Raw genomic sequence first — 22,967 nt, forward strand, 5'->3', positions numbered from 1 at the left:
AACCTATCAGGCTACAGTAACCAATCAGATAGCCAGTATTTCAGGAGAGCTGAGCTGGTCAAAACTATGCAACATGAATAGAGTGTACAAGCTGGATAGTGTTCAGAAAGAGTTGTGCAACTGTGAAATGACTCCTCCAGGTGCCTTTTATATTGTGCATTCATGCTGAGTTGTGCCTGGGGGGATATTAAGATTGTTATACGTGATCCAGTTTCCATACTGTTTGTGCCTACAAAAAGTCTGGGGTGGACATACTGCCTTGTTTCCAATCAGTGCATGTCCTATAACTTCATTCTTTAATCCTGTAACTTTTTAATACCACAAATATACCAGAGTGGGGGGAGGGGGGTTGGGGTCCCACTTTTGTTGCAGTCTAGTGCAAGGCTACCCCTTCATACAGCAATCAAGAAAGCCTCGCAGAACAACTAATAAAGTGGATTGATGTGTGAACGATCCAGTATAAATCCACCACTAAAGCACTGTATCAATGACTTTTTACAGAATGCACCTGCCAAAAAACAAACAAGAAATGTGGCATTTCCAGACTGTTGCTATTTTTAGGTGGGATTCAGTCACACACTGGCTAATTCAGGTTGCACAATGAAAAGTGATTTAGAACAAGACATCAGAGTTTTTAGAATGAGGAAAGTATGGGGAACTGCAGTAGAAAGAGTGATAGCATGCCATCTTGCCTCCCCATGAACAAATCAGACTGAATGCTCATAAATAGCCAACAGCATCTAATCTCCCTTCAAACATATCAGAATGAATGCTCAAAATGGAGGGAAAGTGGCATATACATGTAATAAACAAACAAAGCAGTCCTATCATGGTGCTCCCCGTCTGCACCCCCCATATAAATTCTGTAAGTGGGACCTGTGATAAAATAGTATTTTCAGAGACTCCATTCTATTATCCCTGTGCCCGCAGTTTTCCATTCCCACCGACAACTGTCAGCATGCTCAGTCTTCATTGCACTACTTTTTTGCGGGGTAGTGGGGAGATATTCCTCCTGTGGATTTCCTCATGAAAGGTTTCTTCACATGTTGGGTTTTCTCCAAGTCTGCCTGTAGCGTGTGGATGATGCCATTTTGGTTACATAAGAACTGGCACTCAGAGAATTGAGATACGTACCTCTTAATGTATAAAATCTATTAGGGGAGTTTGAGAGGGCTTTGCTTGCTCATCTGTTAACAGATTTGTTTCCTAAGGATGAGTTCCTTTGTCTATGCCTATGGATAAAAACACCTCCAAAGCTCTGCTTTTAATTTTGCAAAATGAATTAAGCATTTCTGCTTAGGTTTAGTTCTACCAGTCTACGCATAGTGAGTGACTGTATTACTGGAAAATCTCCTTCTCCTGCAACATTTTTGTCCAATGAACCCTGTCAGGCAGTATATAATATGAATTAGTCTAATAAGGTATATTTGCTAGTAATGAATATTTTCACAGAATCGTAGAGCTGAAAGGGATCCTGAGGGTCATCTAGTCCAACCCCATGCAATGCAGGAATCTCAACTAAAGCATCCATGACATCCAAACTCTGCTTAAAAACATCCACCCCAGTGGGCAAACAGCTAGCTGCAGGTGGTAAGGAATCTTGAATGAAACTGCAGTAGAAAGAAATAAGTTACATTGCCCCTGCACAAGCCATGGTCTCAAGCTGAATCATCCTCCCTGGATGCTATTTAGGAAATAAAAACCAAGTGCACAAGGTCCAATCACATGCTTAACTTAAGATCTAGTTTGCCCTTTCAATTAGCTTCAAGGATAGCAAATCCCTTTCTTTCTTTCTTTCTTTCTTTCTTTCTTTCTTTCTTTCTTTGAATGAACAAAGAGAATGGATATAAAAACTATTGGAACCCTCCAACAATCTTCGTTCAAGGCAAGCTTATTGTGGAGATAGACTAAGTGATTAAGAGAGCTACAAAATAATCTGGTGGAGAAGAGGCAATGCAAATGTTGTTGCTATGGAGAAAAAGCCAAGGAACGTGACTAGGCAGCAGAGCATGCTTGATTCTGCATGGCAGGAAAAGGTGTTTCCATGCCACCTGAGGCCAGTTTAGGGCAAAGTAACAAATCTGGATTTGTGCACCTTATGGGGGGAAAGTATCATCCACTGAACCAGCCAATTGATTATTGATTTGTTTATGCAGCTGGCATGATTGATGTGGTGGCACCAATAAGGACCCTAAACACATGCCTGTTCTGTAATGTTGCCCTTCATAGAACAGATGAAACAAGATTTAACCCAGTCATTGGTTGTGAGCTTTCCTTTCTCCCTCTGTATGTGTGTGTGTATAATGTGAGAATCCGTAAGAATAATGGTCTAGTCCTTTGAGCTGCTGCTGTGTGGTGTGCATGTGTATATAATTCCAGCTTTACAACAGAGATTACATCATGTGTGTGCTTGTTTTGTTATTGCTATCTCATATCTTCAGTAGAAAACCTTGAATCAGGATACAGTGAAGAAGCACATAACTTTAAAAATATATAGTCCACTACGTTTTACTTTCTGTCAAGTTTAAGGTCATGACAGAAGGTATTTAATCTTTGCAGTTAATGGATGATGCCATCTAGTGGCAAAGCCCCTAACCAAACATTTGAGGCTGCCTTTATGTTTGATTAAATCAAGGCACCTCTAGGTGGCAGTTCCTCGAGTAACCTGAGTGGTAGCAACACAATAAGTACATCAAATAAGTGCTTTCTTGTAGAAATGGCTAGAAATTGAATGGCTGGTTAGGTACTACTGTTACTGTGATATTTGTTTGGACTAGTAGCACCACTGTTTTTTGTTAACAGCACCCATCTGGTGTGCTAATCTGTGAACATGTGGCTTGCTGAAGCACTAGGGAAATCAGTCTACAGTGGTACCTTGGGTTACAGACGCTTCAGGTTACAGACTCCGCTAAACCAGAAATAGTACCTTGGGTTAAGAACTTTGCTTCAGGATGAGAACAGAAATTGTGCAGCGGCGGTGTGAGGCCCCATTAGCTAAAGTGGTACCTTGGGTTAGGAACAGTTTCAGGTTAAGAATGGACTTCCAGAATGAATTAAGTTCTTAAATCGAGGTACCACTGTACTGCAAATGCAACCAATACTCCTAAGAACGTATGTCTAAGAACATAAGAACGGCTCTGCTAGATCAGGTCAAAGGCCTATCTAGCTTGGCATCGTGTTCTCATATTGGCAAACCAGGTGCCAATAGGAAGCCCATAAGGATGACCCTGAGTGTGACAGCACCAATCAGCAGTCTCATCAAATGCTCTAATATTTTGTGTAGAAACACTATACCATTGTTAATTTCTCTCTCTCATAGTTTCCACTTCATCTTTAAAAAGGATGTTGGCATTTCAGAAATATTTTGACCTTCAGTACCAACCAACCAAGTTGAATCTCAGCAAATTTATATTTACAAATTAATGATGAGTAGAAGACAAAATCATGCATTCAGGTTATCTTTTTTTCTGACTCACCTATAATAGCCATCAGGGCAGAGACAAAGTGGTACTGTTAAGGGACGTTTTTAATGTTTAATATTTTACAGTGGTACCTCGGGTTACATACGCTTCAGGTTACATATGCTTCAGGTTGCAGACTCTGCTAACCCAGAAATAGTGCTTCAGGTTAAGAACTTTGCTTCAGGGTGAGAACAGAATTTGTGCTCCGGCGGCGTGGCAGCAGCAGGAGGCCCCATCAGCTAAAGTGGTGCTTCAGGTTAAGAACAGTTTCAGGTTAAGTACGGACCTCCGGAACGAATTAAGTACTTAACCAAGGTACCACTGTATTGTGTTTTTAATATTCTGTTGGGAGCCGCTCAGAATGGCTTGGGGAACCCAGCCAGATAGGTGGGGTATAAATAATAAATTGTTGTTGTTGTTGTTGCTGCTGTTATATCTGCACACAGTCATGTTCAGTTGTATAGACTGAAATCCTATACAGTGAAGTTGGGACCACTGAACAGAGGGGCTGTCACTTCCACGTAAATATTACATAGATTAAACTGTATCATTTGCTCCTTCTTCCATCTAGGTTAATTTAAGTGCCGATGATTCGGTTTGCCTGATGCTGTAGGTTAAGGTATGAATCGAATTCACTCACTTAAGCTTTGTGCAGCAATGTAGCAGTGAAACAGTGAGAAGCCTTGAACAGGATGCAGCACACAAAAAGGTACACATCTGCTGTGTATCCAGCAGTAACCATTTTCTAAATTCTGAATTTAGCTCAGCCTGTCTAGCTTGGGACATTGTCTTGTGGCAGCTTGTTTAGATTTCTAAAAGCTTGTTAATTTTTTAATTTTTAAAAACATTCTCACAGGTACATATACCACGTGCTGTTTTCACATTTAATTAAATGAAAATTAAGGGCAAGTTAATCCATTGCAAATTAGGCTTTGTGGGTGAGTGTTGCCAGCATAAGTCACACACTCAGTGTTTATGGCACTTTTGCTGTTATCCTTTTCAAATTTAACAAGTGTGGTGCCAAGAGGAAGAGAGGAAGGAACAAGCAGCCTGACAAAACAAGAGATGGAAACTAAGAGATGCAGAATCTAAAGTAATAGGTTGAATGATTTGGAAGCTACATTTTTAAGGACAGGTGATGCACGCAGAAGAGACACTAGTTTTGTTTTTAAAGCCTAGGCCAATAGCAGGCGTAGGCAACCTAAGGATGCGGCCCAATCGCCTTCTCAATCCGGCCCGCGGACGGTCTGGGAATCAGCATGTTTTTACATGAGTAGAATGTGTTCCTTTTTAAAAACTGCAACTCTGGGTTATTTTTGGGGCCTGCCTGGTGTTTTTACATGAGTAGAATGTGTGCTTTTATTTAAAATGCATCTCTGGGTTATTTGTGGGGCATAGAAATCCGTTCATTCCCCCCCCCCCCAAAAAATAGTCCGGCCCACCACATGGTCTGACGGACGGTGGACCAGCCCACGGCTGAAAAAGGTTGCTGACCCCTGGTCAAGAAGGTCATGATGAACAGCTAAAAGAGAAGTCTTAAAAAGCAGCAGACAGTGTAAAATGAAAATATAGCTAAGTAACAAATATAGTTAAGTAACAACTAAGATGCACCTGTTGTGCATTGGACGGCTTCCTAGATGTCAGGCTCATCTAGCTCAGTGTCTGACTGGCAGCAATCCTGCAGGACATTAGAGCAGTGCCTCTCTTTCCCCGATGCTGAGATTTGAACCTGGTAATTTTTGCATTCAAGTCATTCCCTCTATTCATGAGTGACACCCTTCCCCCACTTATTACACAAACAGCTGTAGGAGAATTAACATACTGGCGATGTCTATATATATTTCATATTGGGGATGTCTGGATACTTCAAAGTGTTGAAATTATCCTAACTCTCCTACCTTTCTTATGTAATTTAATGGATGCTGGACTTCACCAATGACTTCTGAATCGGCAGCTCTGAACTAGCACAGGAGACATCCTTGGTATATGAGAAGTCTTTCTTTGAACCTCAAATGCATCCCCCCCCCCCCGATTATTCAAACCAATTGCATTATTTAATTGATTTATATACCAACTTTTTAAATTAAAAAAGTACAAAGCCAACCACAGGAATATAAAATATTATAAAAATAATTTTAAAAAGCATGTCCTCATAGCCCCATTTCAATTTTAAACTTATATAATAGAGTATCAGAAATTTGGGGGTATTAGTGGCTTGACGTTTCATGGAAACAGACAGACAGATAGGCAGAGGTGACAGGCAGGAAGTATTAGTATATGGTCCAGAGGAACTGGGAATTTTTTTAGGACATTGACATTTTCAGCAACATGAGAGCTGTAAAATACCATTCTGAAATTATAAGAAGTCTGCTATTTAATGTTATATGACTTTGTTCTATGTTGCACATTGCAAATGTACATTCATATGTAACTTTCAAGATTTGTCCATTTTGCTTTCTGAAAGCGTTCCATTGTTGGAAAGAGTCATGTGTGCAACTTATGATTAGGCCTCATAAGCAGGCATAACAATTTGGAATTTCAAGGAAGGTTGCTGCTGTTGTTTTGTAAAAAAAAACTTGTTATAAAACCACCACCACCAAGACCCTTGTGAGCTTAACCCAAAAACTTCTATCATAATAAGTTTGGATCGAGTAGTGGGTTTGTTGGGGAAGGAGTGGGACATGTACCTTGCAGCTGATAGGACCGGAAATGTTTTTAAAGGATCCATTCCTGACAGTGAAAAAGTAAAGGGAAGTGGCCCGTACCAAGCAGACTGCCTGTGAATCCACTGGTGGCAAAGCTCCACATAAACAGTTGGCTGCCAAAGCTGCTAGTAAAAGCACTCCCTCTACTAGTGGAGTCAAGAAACCTAATCGCTACAGGCCTGGTACTGTGGCACTGCGAGAGATTTGTCATTACCAAAAGTCCACGGAACTTTTGATTCGCAAGCTTCCATTCCAGAGGCTGGTAAGGAATGAGTGAGGCAGGGAGCTCTGAGTACCACACACTAGCACCCTGCTAGTTTGTGTTAACCACAGCTGAACATTAGCTATGGCTTAACATGAATTGTGAACACAGCCATTGAATTCAAAGCTTCATCTCTAAAAAAAATATTAAAGGGTTTTTCTGTGACAGCCCATTTTTCTGAGGTTCATAATGTTATGTCAAACTTTCTCAGTTATGCCACACTTGATATTTAATTTCTAGAGCTATATAATACCAACCCAGTTTCTCAAACAACGCCCAGAGCTCATGTTTGGATTTTTATTTTATTTTTTACATTTCACAGTGACCACTAAAATAAATTAAGTTGATTGCATGTGAGGTCCCTCGAGCAAAGTACTCAATTGGCCTTTGTAGTATCTGTTCATAACTGGAGATGTTTGTTCTTTAAAAGCTCTGTTGCAGTGAAAGGAGATATTGTTTCTGCATCAGGTGCTTGCACATTTCATTCTCCTTGTGTTAGATTCAGGGCTGTCTTAAGCATATGCGGCACTGGGGTGCAAAGATCCAGCTGGCGCCCCCCATCCTAGGTTGCCCAGTCCCAGGTGTGCAGGAGGGGGGAGCTGGCCAGCCGCCTCAGTGTCTTGCTGGCTCAGTCGCCCCCAAACTCCCGGCGCAGAGCTGCCTGAGCAGAAGAGCCCGCCACGGCGCTCCAACTGATGGACGGGCTCTTCCCTGGACTCAGCTCTCGGGCCCTGGACTCTTGGCCTAGCGCCCCTGAGAGCCCAGCATCCAGGTGCCCTGCACCCCTAGCACCTATGGGTAAGACGGCCCTGGTTAGATTACAAAAAATCCTATTTTTTGATGATGATACGGACTGCGAAACAGGAAGTGTTATTTGACTCAATATAGACCCAGTGAAGTGAATGGACTTAAATGGCTAACTGAAATCCAATGATTTTAATGGGTCCACTTGAAGTATGGCTACAATAACCTAACCTCACTTAACTGGGAGCACAGTACAGTACTTGCATTTCCTGTTACTCTAACGAAGTTTGATAACATCTTGGTTGTCTCTTAGTGCAGACCCCGGTCATCAAGCTTGAGCTTCTACAGCTGCCATGAACCACCACTGGCAGGATTGGCAGCAACAGCAGCAGGTTTGTTTTATGCTTATGACAATATGTTTTCTCTTGTTAATTACCGTATGCTGATTTAAATGTGCACTTTATATTTGACTTCTTTTAGTTATTAACATAACTAAAAGAAGTCAAATATAAAGTGCACATTTAAATCGGCATACGGTAATTAATGTTTTGTTTGGAAATGTTTAAGATAATTTTTCTGTTATCTTTACTGTGTTAAATGTGCATTCTGTAGTCAACCTCCTTTGTAATGCTTTGTTTTGAAACCTTTAGGAGAATATTTTACTTTCTTTAGTAATGTTTTATCCTGGATTGTTTTATTTGATGTTCTAATGTGTTGTAAACTTTCAGATTTGTTCTTAAAAATATGAAGCAGAAATAATAACGAGAATAATAATATCTAAAATCACTACGATGAAGATTTAAAACATTTTTAAAAATAAATGTAAGCTGATAGGATGACAAACACCATATCCATTGCTTATGGCAAAAAACAGAAAGTACTACACTAACATGTTGCACATTTAGCACCCTCAAATCAGGGCTGTTTCTGCTTCAGTGTCCTAAGAAATAAAGTAAATGACTAGCAATAAACTTGTTTGACCACTTAGCATCAAAATACACTAAAGTGGTAAGTGTGCTCTTAGGGAACTGAGCAATGTGGAAAGACAAACAAACCATTTTCAGGCACCTGTGATGCAACATTTGGTTTCTCTGTATTATAATGACCTGTATAAAAATTGTCAACAGAAAACTACCTGACGCATATTCTAAAACACACCTGGGGAATTTTTTTCTGGTTTGCTTGCATAACAGCCTCTATCCCCGTCCCCCCTTCTCTTTTAATGTGCTTCTTCAAAACTCTTCCTAGGGAACAAATGAAACTCCACTGATCATAAGACTGAATCTAAATATCAAGTAAAGATAACAGATTTTTGGATAGCCCATTCCTGGAAGCTGGTAAATTCTGATGAATTTCAGAATGCACTGAGGGAATCTTCCAGCTTGGGTGGCATTGGCTGGTGCTGTTCTTGAAGCTCTGGTTGATCTGTGGAATACAGGGATAACTCAGGTGGTTGGCAGGATCACTCCAAAGCAACATCTCTTGCTTAGCAGAGCCTTACTGCTCCTTGGTATGCACTTAAGCTGAGGATGTTGAAGCAAACTGGCAGCACAGGCTGGTCCATTGGGGCTAGTGGAGCATCAACCTCAGTCTTCCCTGCATCTGCCTGATCAGGGGGTGTCAATGGCCATCATTGTCCTCCTCGGTCTCAGTGTTGTCCTTATAAAATTCAGCAGGGAGAAAGATGTGGACAAAACTAGAGATAGTTGAATCTGCCTGTCATTGGCTCTGGCTCCATCTACTGTTGGGCTTTCTGTCTTCCAGCCCACCAGTTCCAATGGGCACAAGTCACCACTCCAAGTTGGAAACATCTGGAATCCAAGTGGAGGGAACACAACTGAACATTGGTTTGAGCTCATCATTAAGATTACTCCATGGCTGTGATGATGGTTGAAGATGCATTTTTTCTTCACAAGCCACTCAGTGTTCTCCAGCAGACCTTTTCCTGGTAAGTCAAGACTTGTTAAAATCTTGCTACTACTATGATGTAGTCAACCCCTCAGTGGCATGCTGTGACATGTTTGCAACTGGTTTTGAGAGTAAAATTACTTGTGTCCATCACAACTTCATTGTATGACAGCTTGAAAGTTTTTTTTATAGGTGTATAGTAAGTATTACATACATACATACATACATACGGATGCAATCTGCTATAGTCCTTTGTATAGACCAGGCTTCCTCAACCTCAACCCTCCAGATGTTTTGAGACTACAATTCCCATCATCCCTGACCACTGGTCCTGCTAGCTAGGGATCATGGGAGTTGCAGGCCAAAAACATCTGGAGGGCCGAGACTGAGGAAGCCTGGTATAAGCACAGCACAAAGGGCAATCCTATACACGTCTACTAAGAAGTAAGTCCAATTGGGTTCAGTGGGGCTTACTCCTAGGCAGTGGCAGGTGCCCATTGGGGCTGGTGGGGTGGAAGGCAACCTCCATCTGCCCCAGTCAAGTGTGGCCAATGCTCAGGAATTATGGGAGTTGTAATCCAGCAGCTTCTGGAAAGCCACAGGCTCCCTGTACCTGCTTTAGTGTCCTCCTCCTATATCAAGGGAAATACTGCAATACTAACAGCAATACAACATGTAATAAAGAACACAGTCACCATATATTTACACTTGCATCCTGTCACAAGGAATATTTGTCCCACTGGTCAATACGCCCCCCGCCGCATCAAATAAACATTTAATATGCATAGGTCTTTGAAAATTTAAAACAAACCAGCTTCTAGCTCAACCTTAATGTTTTTTCCTCGATTCCATTTCCCTATTTAATAAACTTATATTTGAAAGCTCAGCTGAATGTATCTCAAGGATTAGTATTTAGGATTAAGAGATATTATATATATATAAGCCATTGTTATAATAGTCACTAACAAACGGTCCCAAATGGCTGCTGTAAAAGCATTGCTGAAGTTCTGCCATTAATGAAAATTGCTGACTTTAGAAAACCATCCACATCCTCATTCAGACAAGCTCAAAAGGATGGATTTGAACTACATTTATTTTTAAACCCACTTTTCTTTATTCTTCACATCTAGTAACTGCTAACAATCAAATCACAAATATTTAGTTGATGTATCAAATAATAAAATAATTGATGAGTACTTGGGATCTGATCCTGACTAGCTTCAGTTGAAGGCAAACAGAAGTCCACTTCAAACTATTTATTTTAAATATGAGTACTAGGAAGTGTGTGTGGATGAGATTAGCCTCCATAAGAGAGGATCTTAGGCAGAAAACAGTACACAGATCATAGAATTGCAAAGTTGGAAGGGACTATGAGGGTCATCTAGTCTAACTCCATGCAATGCAGAAATCTTTTTGCCTAGTATGAGGCTCCTGAGATCAAGTGCTACCAATTGAGCAATCTAACCACATATTCAAGCCAGGGAAATATCTGGAAAAGGCATAAACTGGATATTTCTTAGTTTTCCCCTACCAGATGGATGACAAAACTGACTAGAAGGGTGAGGCCTGTTGCAGCTTCAAAGGCGGATATTGCTAGGAGTAGAATTGGTATAATAGCAATAGTTGGAGTGTTGGTATTGAGGTAAATATGGCTATTATTAGGTATAGGGCTAATATTATACACTCAATACAGATTAGGATGGACATAAGGTGGATTCAATGGAAGAATAACCCTAAAAGGCTCAGCAGAAACGATGTATTTAATAAAAAGAGGACTGTTGACATGTCAGGGGTTCTGATGTGGTCAGAATTTACTAAGTTGAAATTAGTGGTCTTTGGTTAGACTAACCTCTTATTCAGCTCAATCTAAGCCGCCTGTGTTCATTCATAAATAGGACCCGTAGTTAAGGCTGACTTCAGAGACAATGGACAAGAACCTTTCTCGTGTTGCTGGATAGGAGGACAGAGACTAGGGCAGTATAAATAAATTATAATTATAATAATTTTGTTACAGCAATAGGAAATAGGAAATAGATTGAGAGACACATGCCTTAGCCTTTTTTGCCAGATACAGACCCTTTAAAAGCCATTTCTGTATTCACCTAATATCCAAAACAAACATTTTATACCAGGAATTTTAAGGTGTTAAAGGGTTCATTACTAAGTTAAAGTGCATAAATCTGTGAAATAATTCCAATTACCCTTTCCAACAATCCACATAGAATAATAATAATAAAAATCTGAGGGGAAAACCATGCATTTCAAATGTTGAAAACATTTTATTAATCCTGGCATGTATTAAGTACCATCTAAAAATGCTAAAGAAAGAGACAGTCTCTGGAACAGTGTTTCAGCTTGTTTTGGAGTAATTAAAATCTGGTGTGGGCGTATTTGGGGCTCAGTTTTACAAATGGAAGACCAGATAGAGGATGTAGCCAGGAGCATTTGACCAGCTATGCTCATTTCTGAGGAGGCTATAACTTTGCATGAAAAAACATGCCTTAGGTACAACTAGACTGGATTAATTAAACACACAGTACATGGGGCTTTATTTGAAAAGTCTTGAGAAGCTTCAAATGGTCCAATATGCAATTGCAAGGACGCTGGTGAGTGCATATCTCTGAGATCACATTGTACTGATTACCAACTTCTTTCCTGGCACAATTCAAAGCATTGGCAATTACCTCCAAAGCCCTAAATGACATAAGTCCAGATTGCTTCCTTCCATATCACCCTGCCTGCTGAAAATTGGATGGAAAGGGTCTTCTCTGGGTTCCACTTGGGTAGAAGCATGTTTAAGTGGGATGAAACAGTCTTCTCAGTGGTTGCAGCTTGATTATGGAATATTTTGTCCCATGAAGTTTGGTTGGCTCCCTTTCTTGCTGTTACTAAAAGCCCTTTTATTTTAGTAGACTTTGGTTGTATATTGGTCAGATTATCTATTTATGTTTGGTTTTGCCATAAAGTTCTCAGACTTGAGGTTTTAGCAACTATGGTAATTGTTTGATAACATTCTCCCATAGTGGCTAAAACCAAACAATTAATATTTAAGGTTACACGACTTGCCGATCAGAAGGTTGGCGGTTCGAATCCCTGCGACGGGGTGAGCTCCTGTTGCTCGGTCCCTGCTCTTGCCAACCTAGCAGTTCGAAAGCACGTCAAAGTGCAAGTAGATAAATAGGTACCACTCCAGCGGGAAGGTAAACGGCGTTTCCGTGTGCTGCTCTGGTTCGCCAGAAGTGGCTTAGTCATGCTGGCCACATGACCCGGAAGCGAGATGAGCGCCGCAACCCCAGAGTCGGTCACGACTGGAACTAATGGTCAGGGGTCCCTTTCCCTTTACCTTATATTAATAAACAACAGCTAAGTGATGAAAAATTGGTAAGAAGTGACTGTAATATTGCATTCCACTCCCCCAATAGGGAGGAAACCTAATTTATTTCAAATGAGTCAGGTTTTAGGACTCGTAACTTTCTTCAAAAATGTGTAACTGACTTTTTCCTGTTTTAATGCGAGCCAAAGGTCTGGAGACCCTGCTGGTCTTGCCCAACCCACCACTCTATCTTTCTACTTGTCCATCAGCAGCCTTGCCTGCTTCAGTCCCTTCCCATAGTCACTTATTTTGTGGGCTTACTCACTAGTCCCTATATGTAGCCCCCCTTTTCCTATTGCCTTTGTGATGCGTTTTCCTGAGTGGATAAGGCTAACCCATCACATAGGCTCTAGCAAAATGTTTAGCCACCCACAAATCTGTGTTGGGACCATTCTGTGGCTTTTTTAACAGGTATTTTTCTGAACATCACATTAACTCACCTTAGGAAGTCCTTAACAGCATGTGGACGTTTTTGCTTATGCAATGGAGCAGTAGGAATCACAGTTGTTTCTCACCCCTTCCACATGTCTAACCTCCTTAGCAGCTGGGTCCAGAAGGTGTGCTTCATATCCTGCAATTCAGGTGCAATCTTGTGGTCTGAGGGTTACTTTCCATGTGTCACACACCCATTTGGTAAGACGGCTACTGTGAAAACACTCTGATCAATGTATATGAATTTAAAAGGGGGAACACCTGGTGCTACCCTTCCAATTCCTCCCCTCTTAAGTGTACTGTGAATGTTTGCAAATAGGGATGGTGTCTCAACAAAATCAGACTGTATACCAGTATGAGGCCTCAAACCTACCTACATAGACATCCATTTTCTGGGATTGTTTTTTCCCCTATTGAGTTCTGGCCAAAGCTGTACAGCTACATATCAAAATTTCTAAGGATTACCAATCTATGAAGCAAGAGGTGTTGAGAATGGGATGGCTCAAGATTTGTGGTCCTTCCAGATTTTCAGGATTTCTGGGAAGAACTGTATTCAGTGGGGTTTACACCACAATCCTAACCATGCCTTCAAAGTCCTATTGAATTTAGCGGGGTTTATTCCCAGGTAGATAGGGTTAGGATTGCAGCCTTACTCCTTGGTAAGTCTGCAACTCTAACACTAGGTAGTAAGCCCCACTGTGCTCAACCAAACCTACTTTAGAGTAAACATACTATAGATTGCGCTGCATCTCTTTAAACAAGCAAGGTCGGGCTGAGATAGTTTTTTGTTTTTATTTAAACCGCAATCGCTGCTACAACCGCCACACGCCCGGAGAGCCCTCCTTCTCCTCCTTTAATTTATAGCATTTTAAAAAGGGTGGCTGCGGCTTGAGCGCGCTGCTTCCACCAGCCGCGACCGAGACCTCTTTCGATAATAGGGCAGCGCACAAGTTGAATTAAACATAAACTTCCCATGATGCGGGTGGGAGCTCAGACTCGTGCTAACACGAGGTGTAGTGTCTCCTGCTAACTGCAGCCTAGCATTGGCTTCGGCTAACGGGAGGTTTTAGGCAAGGCTTGTTGGGACTCCGAGTGTGGAGAGACGCCGCCAGCTCTTGAGCCCCTCCGACGCCGGAGCTCGGGGTGGGGAGTTTGGGCGCGCTCTCGTCCGCCTCGAGGACGGTGGGAGGAGCCGAACGACCGGGGAGGCCGCCGGCGGGTCCCACCTGCAGTTGATGTGCGAGGAGGAGCGGCCAGGGCGAGGCGAGGCGACGGCCACTTTCGCTCGCTGCATGCCTGGCTCGTGAGAAGGAAGCTTCGGCGTCTCTTTCCCCGCGCGCGCGCGCCTTTTCCCACGGCTTGGCGTCCCCTGCCGCCTCGCCCTCTTCTTCCTTTGCTCTGCTGTCTCTACCGCCTTGCCCAACTATGGAGACGTCCGGAGACGAACTGGGCGGCGGCAGCAACAGCTTCCCCGAGCCCACCATCGTGCAGCCCCCCGGGACCACTCCCCCGCCAGCCTACCCTGCCCGGGACCCGCAGCCAGCGGAGACGCTGCGCGTCGGGGAGGACGTGCAGTTCAGTGAAGAGCTGGAGGATAGAGGTGAGTCTTTGGGGCCAGTGACGTCTCCCAACAACATGCTTCTCCTCTCCCCCCCCCCCTGCAGAAACCAGGCTCCTGTCACGCGCCCATTTCTCTTCCTTTCCCGCGCGCGCCCTGCACCTGGCCGGCTCCCGAAAGATTCCTTAAGTTGGCGTCGAACAGGACCGACCCACCGCGAAGCCACCGCTCCCAGGCGACTCTCTAGGAAAGCCTTCTTTCAATCACCTCACCCCTATGGCCGGCTCCTTTCTACGCGCCTAGCACACACGCTCTCGCTCTCTCTCTCTCTCTCGCCATCCCGGGTCCGGCCAAGTCTCTGCAGCCGACCCGCTCGCCTCTATATCTCCCTCACGGACGTCCTAGCACTTTCTAATTTACCTCGCTGACCAATAAATCGCTACTCTTAACCCCACTAAATTCTGCCACGTCGCTCTTGTAACCAGCTATATCATGCCAAGACCCCACACTTCATCCCTTCATGCCTTTACCGCCCTTTCCTTCCTATAGACCCATTTTTGCCGTGCATCCTCCATTGCTGAATCCTGCCTCCTGTATTTCACCTTCCTCAGCCACTCCTGCTTCTCATACATCATCTATGGACCTCCCGTGGTCTGTCTCCTCCACCGCTAGCTGTTCTTTCCTCACAACTGGTCTGCTTGTCGTCCATTGTCTTATCACCTGCAGCAGCCATCTGAATGACCATTCTCAGTCCTCCTTGACCCTTCTTAATAGTTGGACTGAAATCTTAACTCTGCTTGCCTGGGAGTAAGTCCCATTGAATTCATTAGGACTTACTTCAGAGTAGACAAGGTTAAGCTTGTGCTGTTGGTTTGTCTTTCATATTTAATTCTTTCTCTCTCTACACAAACACACACACCACACACACTTAACACAATCTATTTTGCCAACCTTGCAGTTAAATTCTTTGCTCACTCATTCTTTTTTATTTTAGAAAAGAAATGGAGCACTGACAGCCTTAAACAAAGAAACACCAGCCTTTTCTTTAGTGTTGAACCACCCAGTCTTCAAAATGCAATTTAAAATGCATTCACTACAATGCAGACAGGCGTCCCCATTGACTGCAAAGAAAGCATGTTATTTTACCCATTCCACACCCCTTCTTAGAAAGAAGGGGCATTCAGTCTATTGTCTCCCTAACAGGCACCTGCCAAGCACGTGCCTATTCAATAGATTTGTGTGTTTTTCTTTCTCTGCACTCTTCCCATGACATTCTGTTTCATCTGAAACCAAGCAGCTCCCTGCCTGACTTGGAGCCTGCTCTTTGCTCTTCGTTCTCTGCAACTGTCCACAGTCCTTTTTCAGTTTCCGAGTTATAAAAAGGGATGATCCTATTCCCAGGCAGCATTCTGGCTACAATCTTGTTGGGTATGATGGGTCACTGTGCATCCATTTTTATTTTTATTTAATTAGGAGCTGCTCTTCTAAACGAAATAGTGATATTTGAAGGCCTTTGCAGTGGCTTAGTCACTTTATAAGGATTGGGCAGTATATGCCAAGTTGGTCTATATTCAAGAGTTTGGGCTCAGGAATAGAGGGATCTTGATTCACCTGGGAATCATCTTCCCACTAAACATCTTCTATAGATGTAAGACGATGATGGTGAGAAGGAACAAAGGACCTAGTAAAAGATAATGGATGTATGGGGGAAATAAGACAAAGAACTCATAAGCTCATTCCTTGTCCCTTCCTTTCCATTGATAACAAACTCACAGGTCTGAGCTATTATTCTTTCCAAGGAAATGTTAGGAATAGTTTTTATTTTTTGCTTTAATCAATCAAAATTTCAATGAATTTATTCTTTTCTTTTTGAAATGCTATGTCTGTAGGGTGTTTAGGTGTATTTTGATGGATCATGGACAAAGTATGAAGGTTTTCGCTTCAGCCTTTAGGGAAGCTTAGTCTTTTTCAGTTTCTGGTATAAAACAAAGTTGTGAGAGTCCCCTCTCTACTTTCGTTAGGATTCAGAGAATATTTGTGTGTGACTACTGTATTTGGAATAAGAAAATGCATTAAAATTATTTTAGTTAATCTGAAATAAAAAAAATCTGTGTAATACCAATTAAAGCAGCATATGTAAAAAACCAACTTCATAAATGTATTGTCAGTAGGAGAGTTTCTTTGTATCAATTACAAATTATTTTTTACATACAAATGGGGAAAAATATCAATTTAATAAAACACATCACATCTTTCATTACATGTACTAAAATATCAAATGCAGTAATCTTCAAATGTGAACATGACTTTATAATTATAATATAGGCTTTCTAGCCTTGTCTGTGTATAAATTAACCCAGGTATGTGCCACAGGAAGATTTGAAGTCACATTCTGGATGGGATTTGCACTCGTGATATAAGTTGCGAAGGTCTAGCATTACCTGTGAAACTATTTTCATTTTATGTGTTTGGCAGATAGATGCTTGTGTGCAATCCCCAAAGTCTTTTCATACATACAAGCGCAATATGTTTTAAGGGGAACAATTTACCTGGTGACATATTCCATTTTTCCCTGGACGTAGTAAATTGTAAAACATTTGTACAATTCTAATAGTATGTAAGATTCAAATATTTTAATGTAAAATGCATAAATTTTAATTCAAGTGGTGTTTAAACAATTTAGACTTGTACCATCTTTCAGAATCCAGTAGCAACCAAGAACTGGTTTTAACTATTTTAACTATAATGTTGTTATTAATTTTGCACCACAAATATGTGTTCTATTTTGGCAGGGCATAGATCCTCCTATTGCTCTTTTGGTATGGACCCCACTAATTCATTGGGGTTTTGTTAAGTCTGATTCTGTGATAGTTGGTTCATTTGTTGCCAAGAGTTAGCAAAATCCTACTGGAAATATTTATTCTATTTTTTCCAGAGTGAACAACACGAAGAAGGGGAGGGGAGCTTAATACATGAACACACCTGTTTTGTTTTATTTTGACTAAATTTTGCTAGTGCAAGTAAGGTATTTAGAACTGAAACACACAAAAAAAAACCCCCAACAAGCTTGGGGAGATGGCTGCACAACAATGGCGTATGTTAACCTCTACTGCACCTGCTCTGATTTTCAGAGATGCATCAGATCAGCACCTTTATTTTGCTCTTCTATCAAGCTGCTGCTTGGTTTGTGCATCTGTTTCACTGGCACCTTAAGCAATCTCTCCCCATGCTCTTTAAGGTTTGATCAGGAATTGAGTGTGTGTATGCAAAAATCTAAAGATGTCTAGTTATTTTATGATTGGCTCCAGGTTGCTCCAAGCAGCAATTGGTACTCTTTTTTTTAACCTCCTGTGAAATACAAAGACAAACCTGAACCCATGCACCTGCTTTAGCATTATTTATGGTATATAAATAAGGTGAACAGGATTTCTCCTAAACGGGAAAAATACACAAGGAATTCCTGGTTTGGTTCTGAATGGACCTAATTTCCTTTTTTCTTTAAAAGGGGAATAAAACACAGCCCACACTGATTTCCTCTTCTGATTCCCTTACCAGGTTTACTAGAAAGCAGCACAAGACTAAAACCTCATGAAGCTCAAAGCTACAGAAAGAAGGCACTGTGGGTTTCATGGGCTTCCATTATTGTCACACTGGCTCTGGCAGTTGCTGCCTTCAGTGAGTATTGAACATATTTCAAATCTTTCAGCCTTTGTCTTGGATACCTGAATGCTTAAAAAGCCGTACACGATGCTGCTGTGTGCTTTTATATAGCTCTGCTACTGAAGTGACTTAGAAAAGGCTTGCCCCGTGCTTATAAATTAATAAAACAGCTGTGTGTATTCTTTTTTTCTTTTTCTTTTTTGCTGAAGAGGACATAATTGTTGAAGGTCAGATGAAGGAGCAGATTTTTGTTTCCTGTTAGTCTTTGCAGATATGGAAATGTATTCTCTTTTCTCAATAATATAAAAAATACAGTGAATTTAATTTAAATTGAATTAAGTTTAAACAAGCCTGTATCTTTCTTGGATGCCATTTTAAAAAAAATACAGAGCAAAGGCAGAAAAATTACACACAAAACATGTAATATTTATTTTCCTGTGGCTAATAATACATAATTAATGTTTGGAGTACAATCTCCACCATTCTGATAAGATTATATGCTCCTTGGGGTACATTTAATGATGCCCATGTGGATCTGGCTTTTCTGCTTTAGGCTCTTTAAGTAAATATTCTAGAAAGCATCTATCTAAAGCAAATATTACTTTAAAAATCACATGAAATTAAAGGCTGCTTACTTCATTTAAATTGAAAGACGCTAGCTCAGCATAGTTTAAATGTTACACACTTAGTAGCAGGTTGTGCTAACCTATGAATTATGCAAAATGTACTTTATTTAACTCTGTAGAGACATCTTGTGATGTGAAGTACAAGATTTTGCAGTAGCTTAACAGAAAAGTTAGTTGGCTTTTGTTTGATTTAATATTGTTCGTCATAAAAATAGAACTCCAGTTCTCAGAGACGCACAGGACTTGCTTGTGGATTCTCAGAATATCATCTCTTGGTGTGAGAGAAGCAAAACTGGATGCCGTTGCAGCACATGTTCTTGTGCTAATCTGCAGTGATGGGCTACGGCTGAAAGCTAGTGTCAGCTCCCAAGGGGAGCTATTAGAATCTGGCCAAATGGGCTCTGCAATACTCAGCATATATTACTCGGAGTAATTTGTATGGCAAACACACACACACACCCCATGCGTCAATATTTAAAAAGCAAGAAGAAAGGAAAACGTGAAAGCAGGGTTTCCTCTAGTACAAAAGAAATAAAGCACAGACAAGAGAATTGTCCTGTTTCATTGGTATGATTTTACTGCCTTGGAATCAGAACAGCAACAATTATATTGTCCTCAAACAACGTTAATGATACCTTGTCATACAATTAGGGCACAAGGAAGTATTTAGGGAGACAAAATGAGTTGTGGTTTTTAAGAATTTTTCTATGATTTTGAAAGGGGAGGGCACATACTGGAGGTTTTTGATGGAACTTTGATTCTGTAAATATGCCAACTATAGCAAGTGGTGCAGTTGGTTGAAATATTATGCTGTTGAAAAAGAGTGCCTTGTACACTTTGTTTTGTCCTCTTTAAATTAGTGGGGCTTCATTCAGAGTATACAATGCTGGGCTGCATGGATTAGTCAAGTTAAAGCAATTTCCTAATTTTCAGGTTATTGCTATTAAACCTGTTAGGACATAGGAACCTACATTAAAGATGGAAGGGCACATTGGCTGGTATTCAACTATGTTTTAGAGTAGACCCACTTTAATTAATGGGCTTAACTTAGTCATGTTCATTCATTCAGTTGGTCTACTCTGAATAAAAACTGACTGAATACCACCCATTGTATCAAGCACTGAAGTAGCATGTGGGAGACCAAACAGTTTTTTAATTGATGTCATATCCTTGCATCTACAGCCACCTCCCTTAATATTTAAAAAACATCCTAGTAATAATAGTAATTGCCTAGAAAAAATTAAAGTGCCCTTTAGAGACACCTGTGTTTTTTAATACTGGAACCCAAGATATATCAACTTGCAAGTAGCATGAACACAACATAGCATCTAGCATTTCTGTTTTATGCATGTCTACTCAGAAGTGAACTCCAATGGGACTTGGTCAAAAGAAAATTCACATAGGATTGCAACCTGAGTATCATATAGGTTTTAAACCCATAGGCATTTTAGTATAGTAAAATAGATTTATTAGGTACATAGCATTTATACTACGAGAAAGGAACATGTTCAGTGCTGCTTTAATTGGTATAGAATCAAAGGCCCAAGCTAGATAATACGTAAGTTGGACATCTGTGACAGGAAAGCCTGCTTGCTTTTATTTCTTTTTGGAGTAGTTGCAAGGGTTTCCAAATTTGATCAGGGTTGTTGCAGTGGGGCTTTGGCAATGGGCACTGGTACCATGTTTGTGATCTAATTTATCTCCAAAGCTGCTGTATTCCCCATTAAAGAGAATATACAGACACATGTTTTCCCACTAATAAGGCATGTAGGTCTTTGCTGGGATCCATGACAGGTAAGGAGACAAAATTGGGGGGGGGGATGTTGCTCACTCCTTTCAAGTGTTGCAGTCTTGATCAGATTACATCTCCCCCCTCCCCGATTATACTTATTAAAATAATAATAGCAACAAGCTGGGGATTCAATCACACATCGTCTAATCTTTTGACCCTCAGATCTATATTCTGCCTGTTAAATACTTGTTTTACTTATCTGACTGCAGCAGAATGCAATGTAATAGTATAAAGTGAACAGAATATTCAAATTTTATACGTTTGCTAAATGCTGTGTTGTCTAGATACCTTTCTAATCAATATAAGCATTTCTCTAAGACTGCTTGATTGATTTTCAGTTTGTCTTAATGTAACTTTCAACAAAGTTTCCATACCTTAGGTTTACAAAAGATTCAATACAGACACAATACATATCTTCAACGTAAACAAGTATATGTCGGCTGATATGTAATTAGCTAATAAAAAAATGTGTTACAGTGTAATTCAATATATCAAGTATAGCCTGGATAAAGTTGGAGTGATTTAATTTTATGCATGATTCAGTTGTTTGATGGTTCATTACTATAACGCTGCATTTTCTTCATATTTCATATTTCCTTTCATTTGTCAGCTGTTCCCATGTTTGGCCAATCTTTCAAGCTGAGATGCTTGCCAGACAGCTTGGTGATTGCTTCCTGTGTTATATGATTGACTTCTGCTTGTCATTTGGGATAGCTAGATTGACTCTGAGAATCATTTCCAAACACCTGCTATTTATGGCACTCTGTTTCCTAGCTTCTTCCTGTTCTGCTTATTCACAATGGCAAAGTGTTAGCATTGAAGTCCAGTGATTTCTACCCCCTTCTCTTGAGAATGCAGACCAGCTAGCCAAACACTTTCTGTAGCTGTCAGACTGTTACTGCTTTCTTTCTGTGTTCCTGCATTTTCATTTCTTTTAAGATATATTCTGAGACCTCAGTTTATTTTTACATGCTATTATTCAGGGCTCATCCACATTTGCCCTTGCCCCGCTGCTTTCCTCAGAAGAAACCCAATCTTTACCACTGAATTGGAACAAGTGTCAATCGAGTTTTCTCTGGGTTGATGCTTGTGCCAATTTATCACTAAAGAGGAGGTTTTCTGGGGGAAAGCACTGGGGCAAGTGGAAAAATGCTTGGATACATGCTTTCTATGCATGGGACAAGAACAAGTCTGGAAGAGCCCTCAGTCTTCATAATTTCCCTTCTGCTCTTAAGCAAACTTTTGCTTTAACACAAGAGTAGGGTGCATGAGATATTCAGATATATTGATGAAGTTATTAAAAAAAGACTCTGGAATGATTTTTTTTCTCATTATAGTTTAATGAGAAAGCAGAAAAATACAGTCTTAAATGTATTTGTAGTAGATTCTCCAATCTTTATTTCAGGTCTGGTTAGAACCATTTTCCTGTTTAGCATTGCCAGTTTGCAATGAAGAAAAAATCATTAGATATTCTGGACAAACCAAGGATAATGAGGAATGATTGGAGCCAAGTAGAATCCAAAAAGCAGGATTATTTCCTTGTTCAACTTGAAAACCTGTTGGTTAATCTAGTTAAGGGCATGTCATTCTCTGAACTATGGAGGCGGAGATGTCTGGTGACAGTGCAAATGTCAAGAATCAGATTTAGGTGATATATTCTTAGCTGCCTGAATAGTTACTAGAGGACTAATTTAATGTCGAAACTCCTTTAGAAACCGCTGTAGTGCACCAAGATAGACTAACAAGCACTGTTCCCCATTGTTGCTATGAAGATTTGCCCCCTCCATGGAGCTTCCTTTGCTGTTGTCAGCAGAAATAATACTGTTGTAGATTTATGGGTCTACAGATTATGGCAGCTGCATGCATTGAATGAGTGCCTATCATTCATGATCAGAAGAGAATATACAGTTTGGGGTGCACTGAGAACATGTTTTGTGTGTTTCTTTTCGGTACATTTGGTACATTTCTTTTTGGTCCTCAAATTAGTCATAATAGGAATTTCTAAGACAATAGCATTCCTTAAGTCATCTTAAAATTCTGACACCCTGAATGTGCTTCTGGAGCTCAACATTCAAGAGGTTTGTTAACAGAATCCAAGAATCTGGAGGTTCACATGTAACATAGATATTATCCTAAAAATATACAACCAGGGAAAGCTAATGCTTGTTTACACTTTCTTGATTCTCCCTCCTCCATGTTAAACATATTGCAATATTTACACCTGAGCCAGGGTAGTGCTCAGAACTATGAAACAGGTGGTTACTGCAGGCGGTAGGTCTGAGGCACTGAGAGTGCTCTCCTTGCCTGAGGAAGCACTAATGTTGAAGGCTAAAGAGCAGCAAGTTCCAGTGCAAACATGTAATTCCATCCTTGTTGAATTTCTGAGGAAAAGTGGGTTGGAATGATTGGGGGAGGATGTCTGGCTGTAATATGCATTTCACTTTGT

General features: G+C 40.8%; 1 protein-coding gene and 1 long non-coding RNA gene across 5 annotated transcripts in view; one reads left to right on the forward strand and one right to left on the reverse strand.

The window, feature by feature from the left end:
- TMEM163 (transmembrane protein 163) overlaps nucleotides 1-22,967 on the forward strand; it is a 108,118-nt gene that overhangs the window by 23,611 nt on the left and 61,540 nt on the right. For 2 of the 4 annotated variants that reach the window (XM_083583097.1, XM_083583098.1), the window contains 2 exons: nucleotides 8,937-9,120; nucleotides 17,999-18,118. In XM_083583097.1, coding sequence (XP_083439223.1) covers nucleotides 9,069-9,120; nucleotides 17,999-18,118 — 172 coding nt within the window. In that variant the 5' untranslated portion in view covers nucleotides 8,937-9,068. Of the gene's footprint in view, nucleotides 1-8,936; nucleotides 9,121-13,793; nucleotides 14,486-15,728; nucleotides 15,872-17,998; nucleotides 18,119-22,967 lie in introns of those variants that run through there. The other 2 variants (XM_083583096.1, XM_083583099.1) reach the window with 2 other exon arrangements.
- On the reverse strand, nucleotides 8,104-15,246 carry LOC310748029. The gene is made up of 3 exons (XR_014541068.1): nucleotides 14,606-15,246; nucleotides 12,894-13,024; nucleotides 8,104-8,983 (listed from the first exon to the last, which is right to left on the reverse strand). It is a non-coding gene; the product is annotated as an uncharacterized lncRNA (long non-coding RNA).

Source organism: Podarcis filfolensis (assembly GCF_964270895.1).
Source record: "Podarcis filfolensis genome assembly, chromosome: 1".
Taxonomy (NCBI): Eukaryota; Metazoa; Chordata; class Lepidosauria; order Squamata; family Lacertidae; genus Podarcis; species Podarcis filfolensis.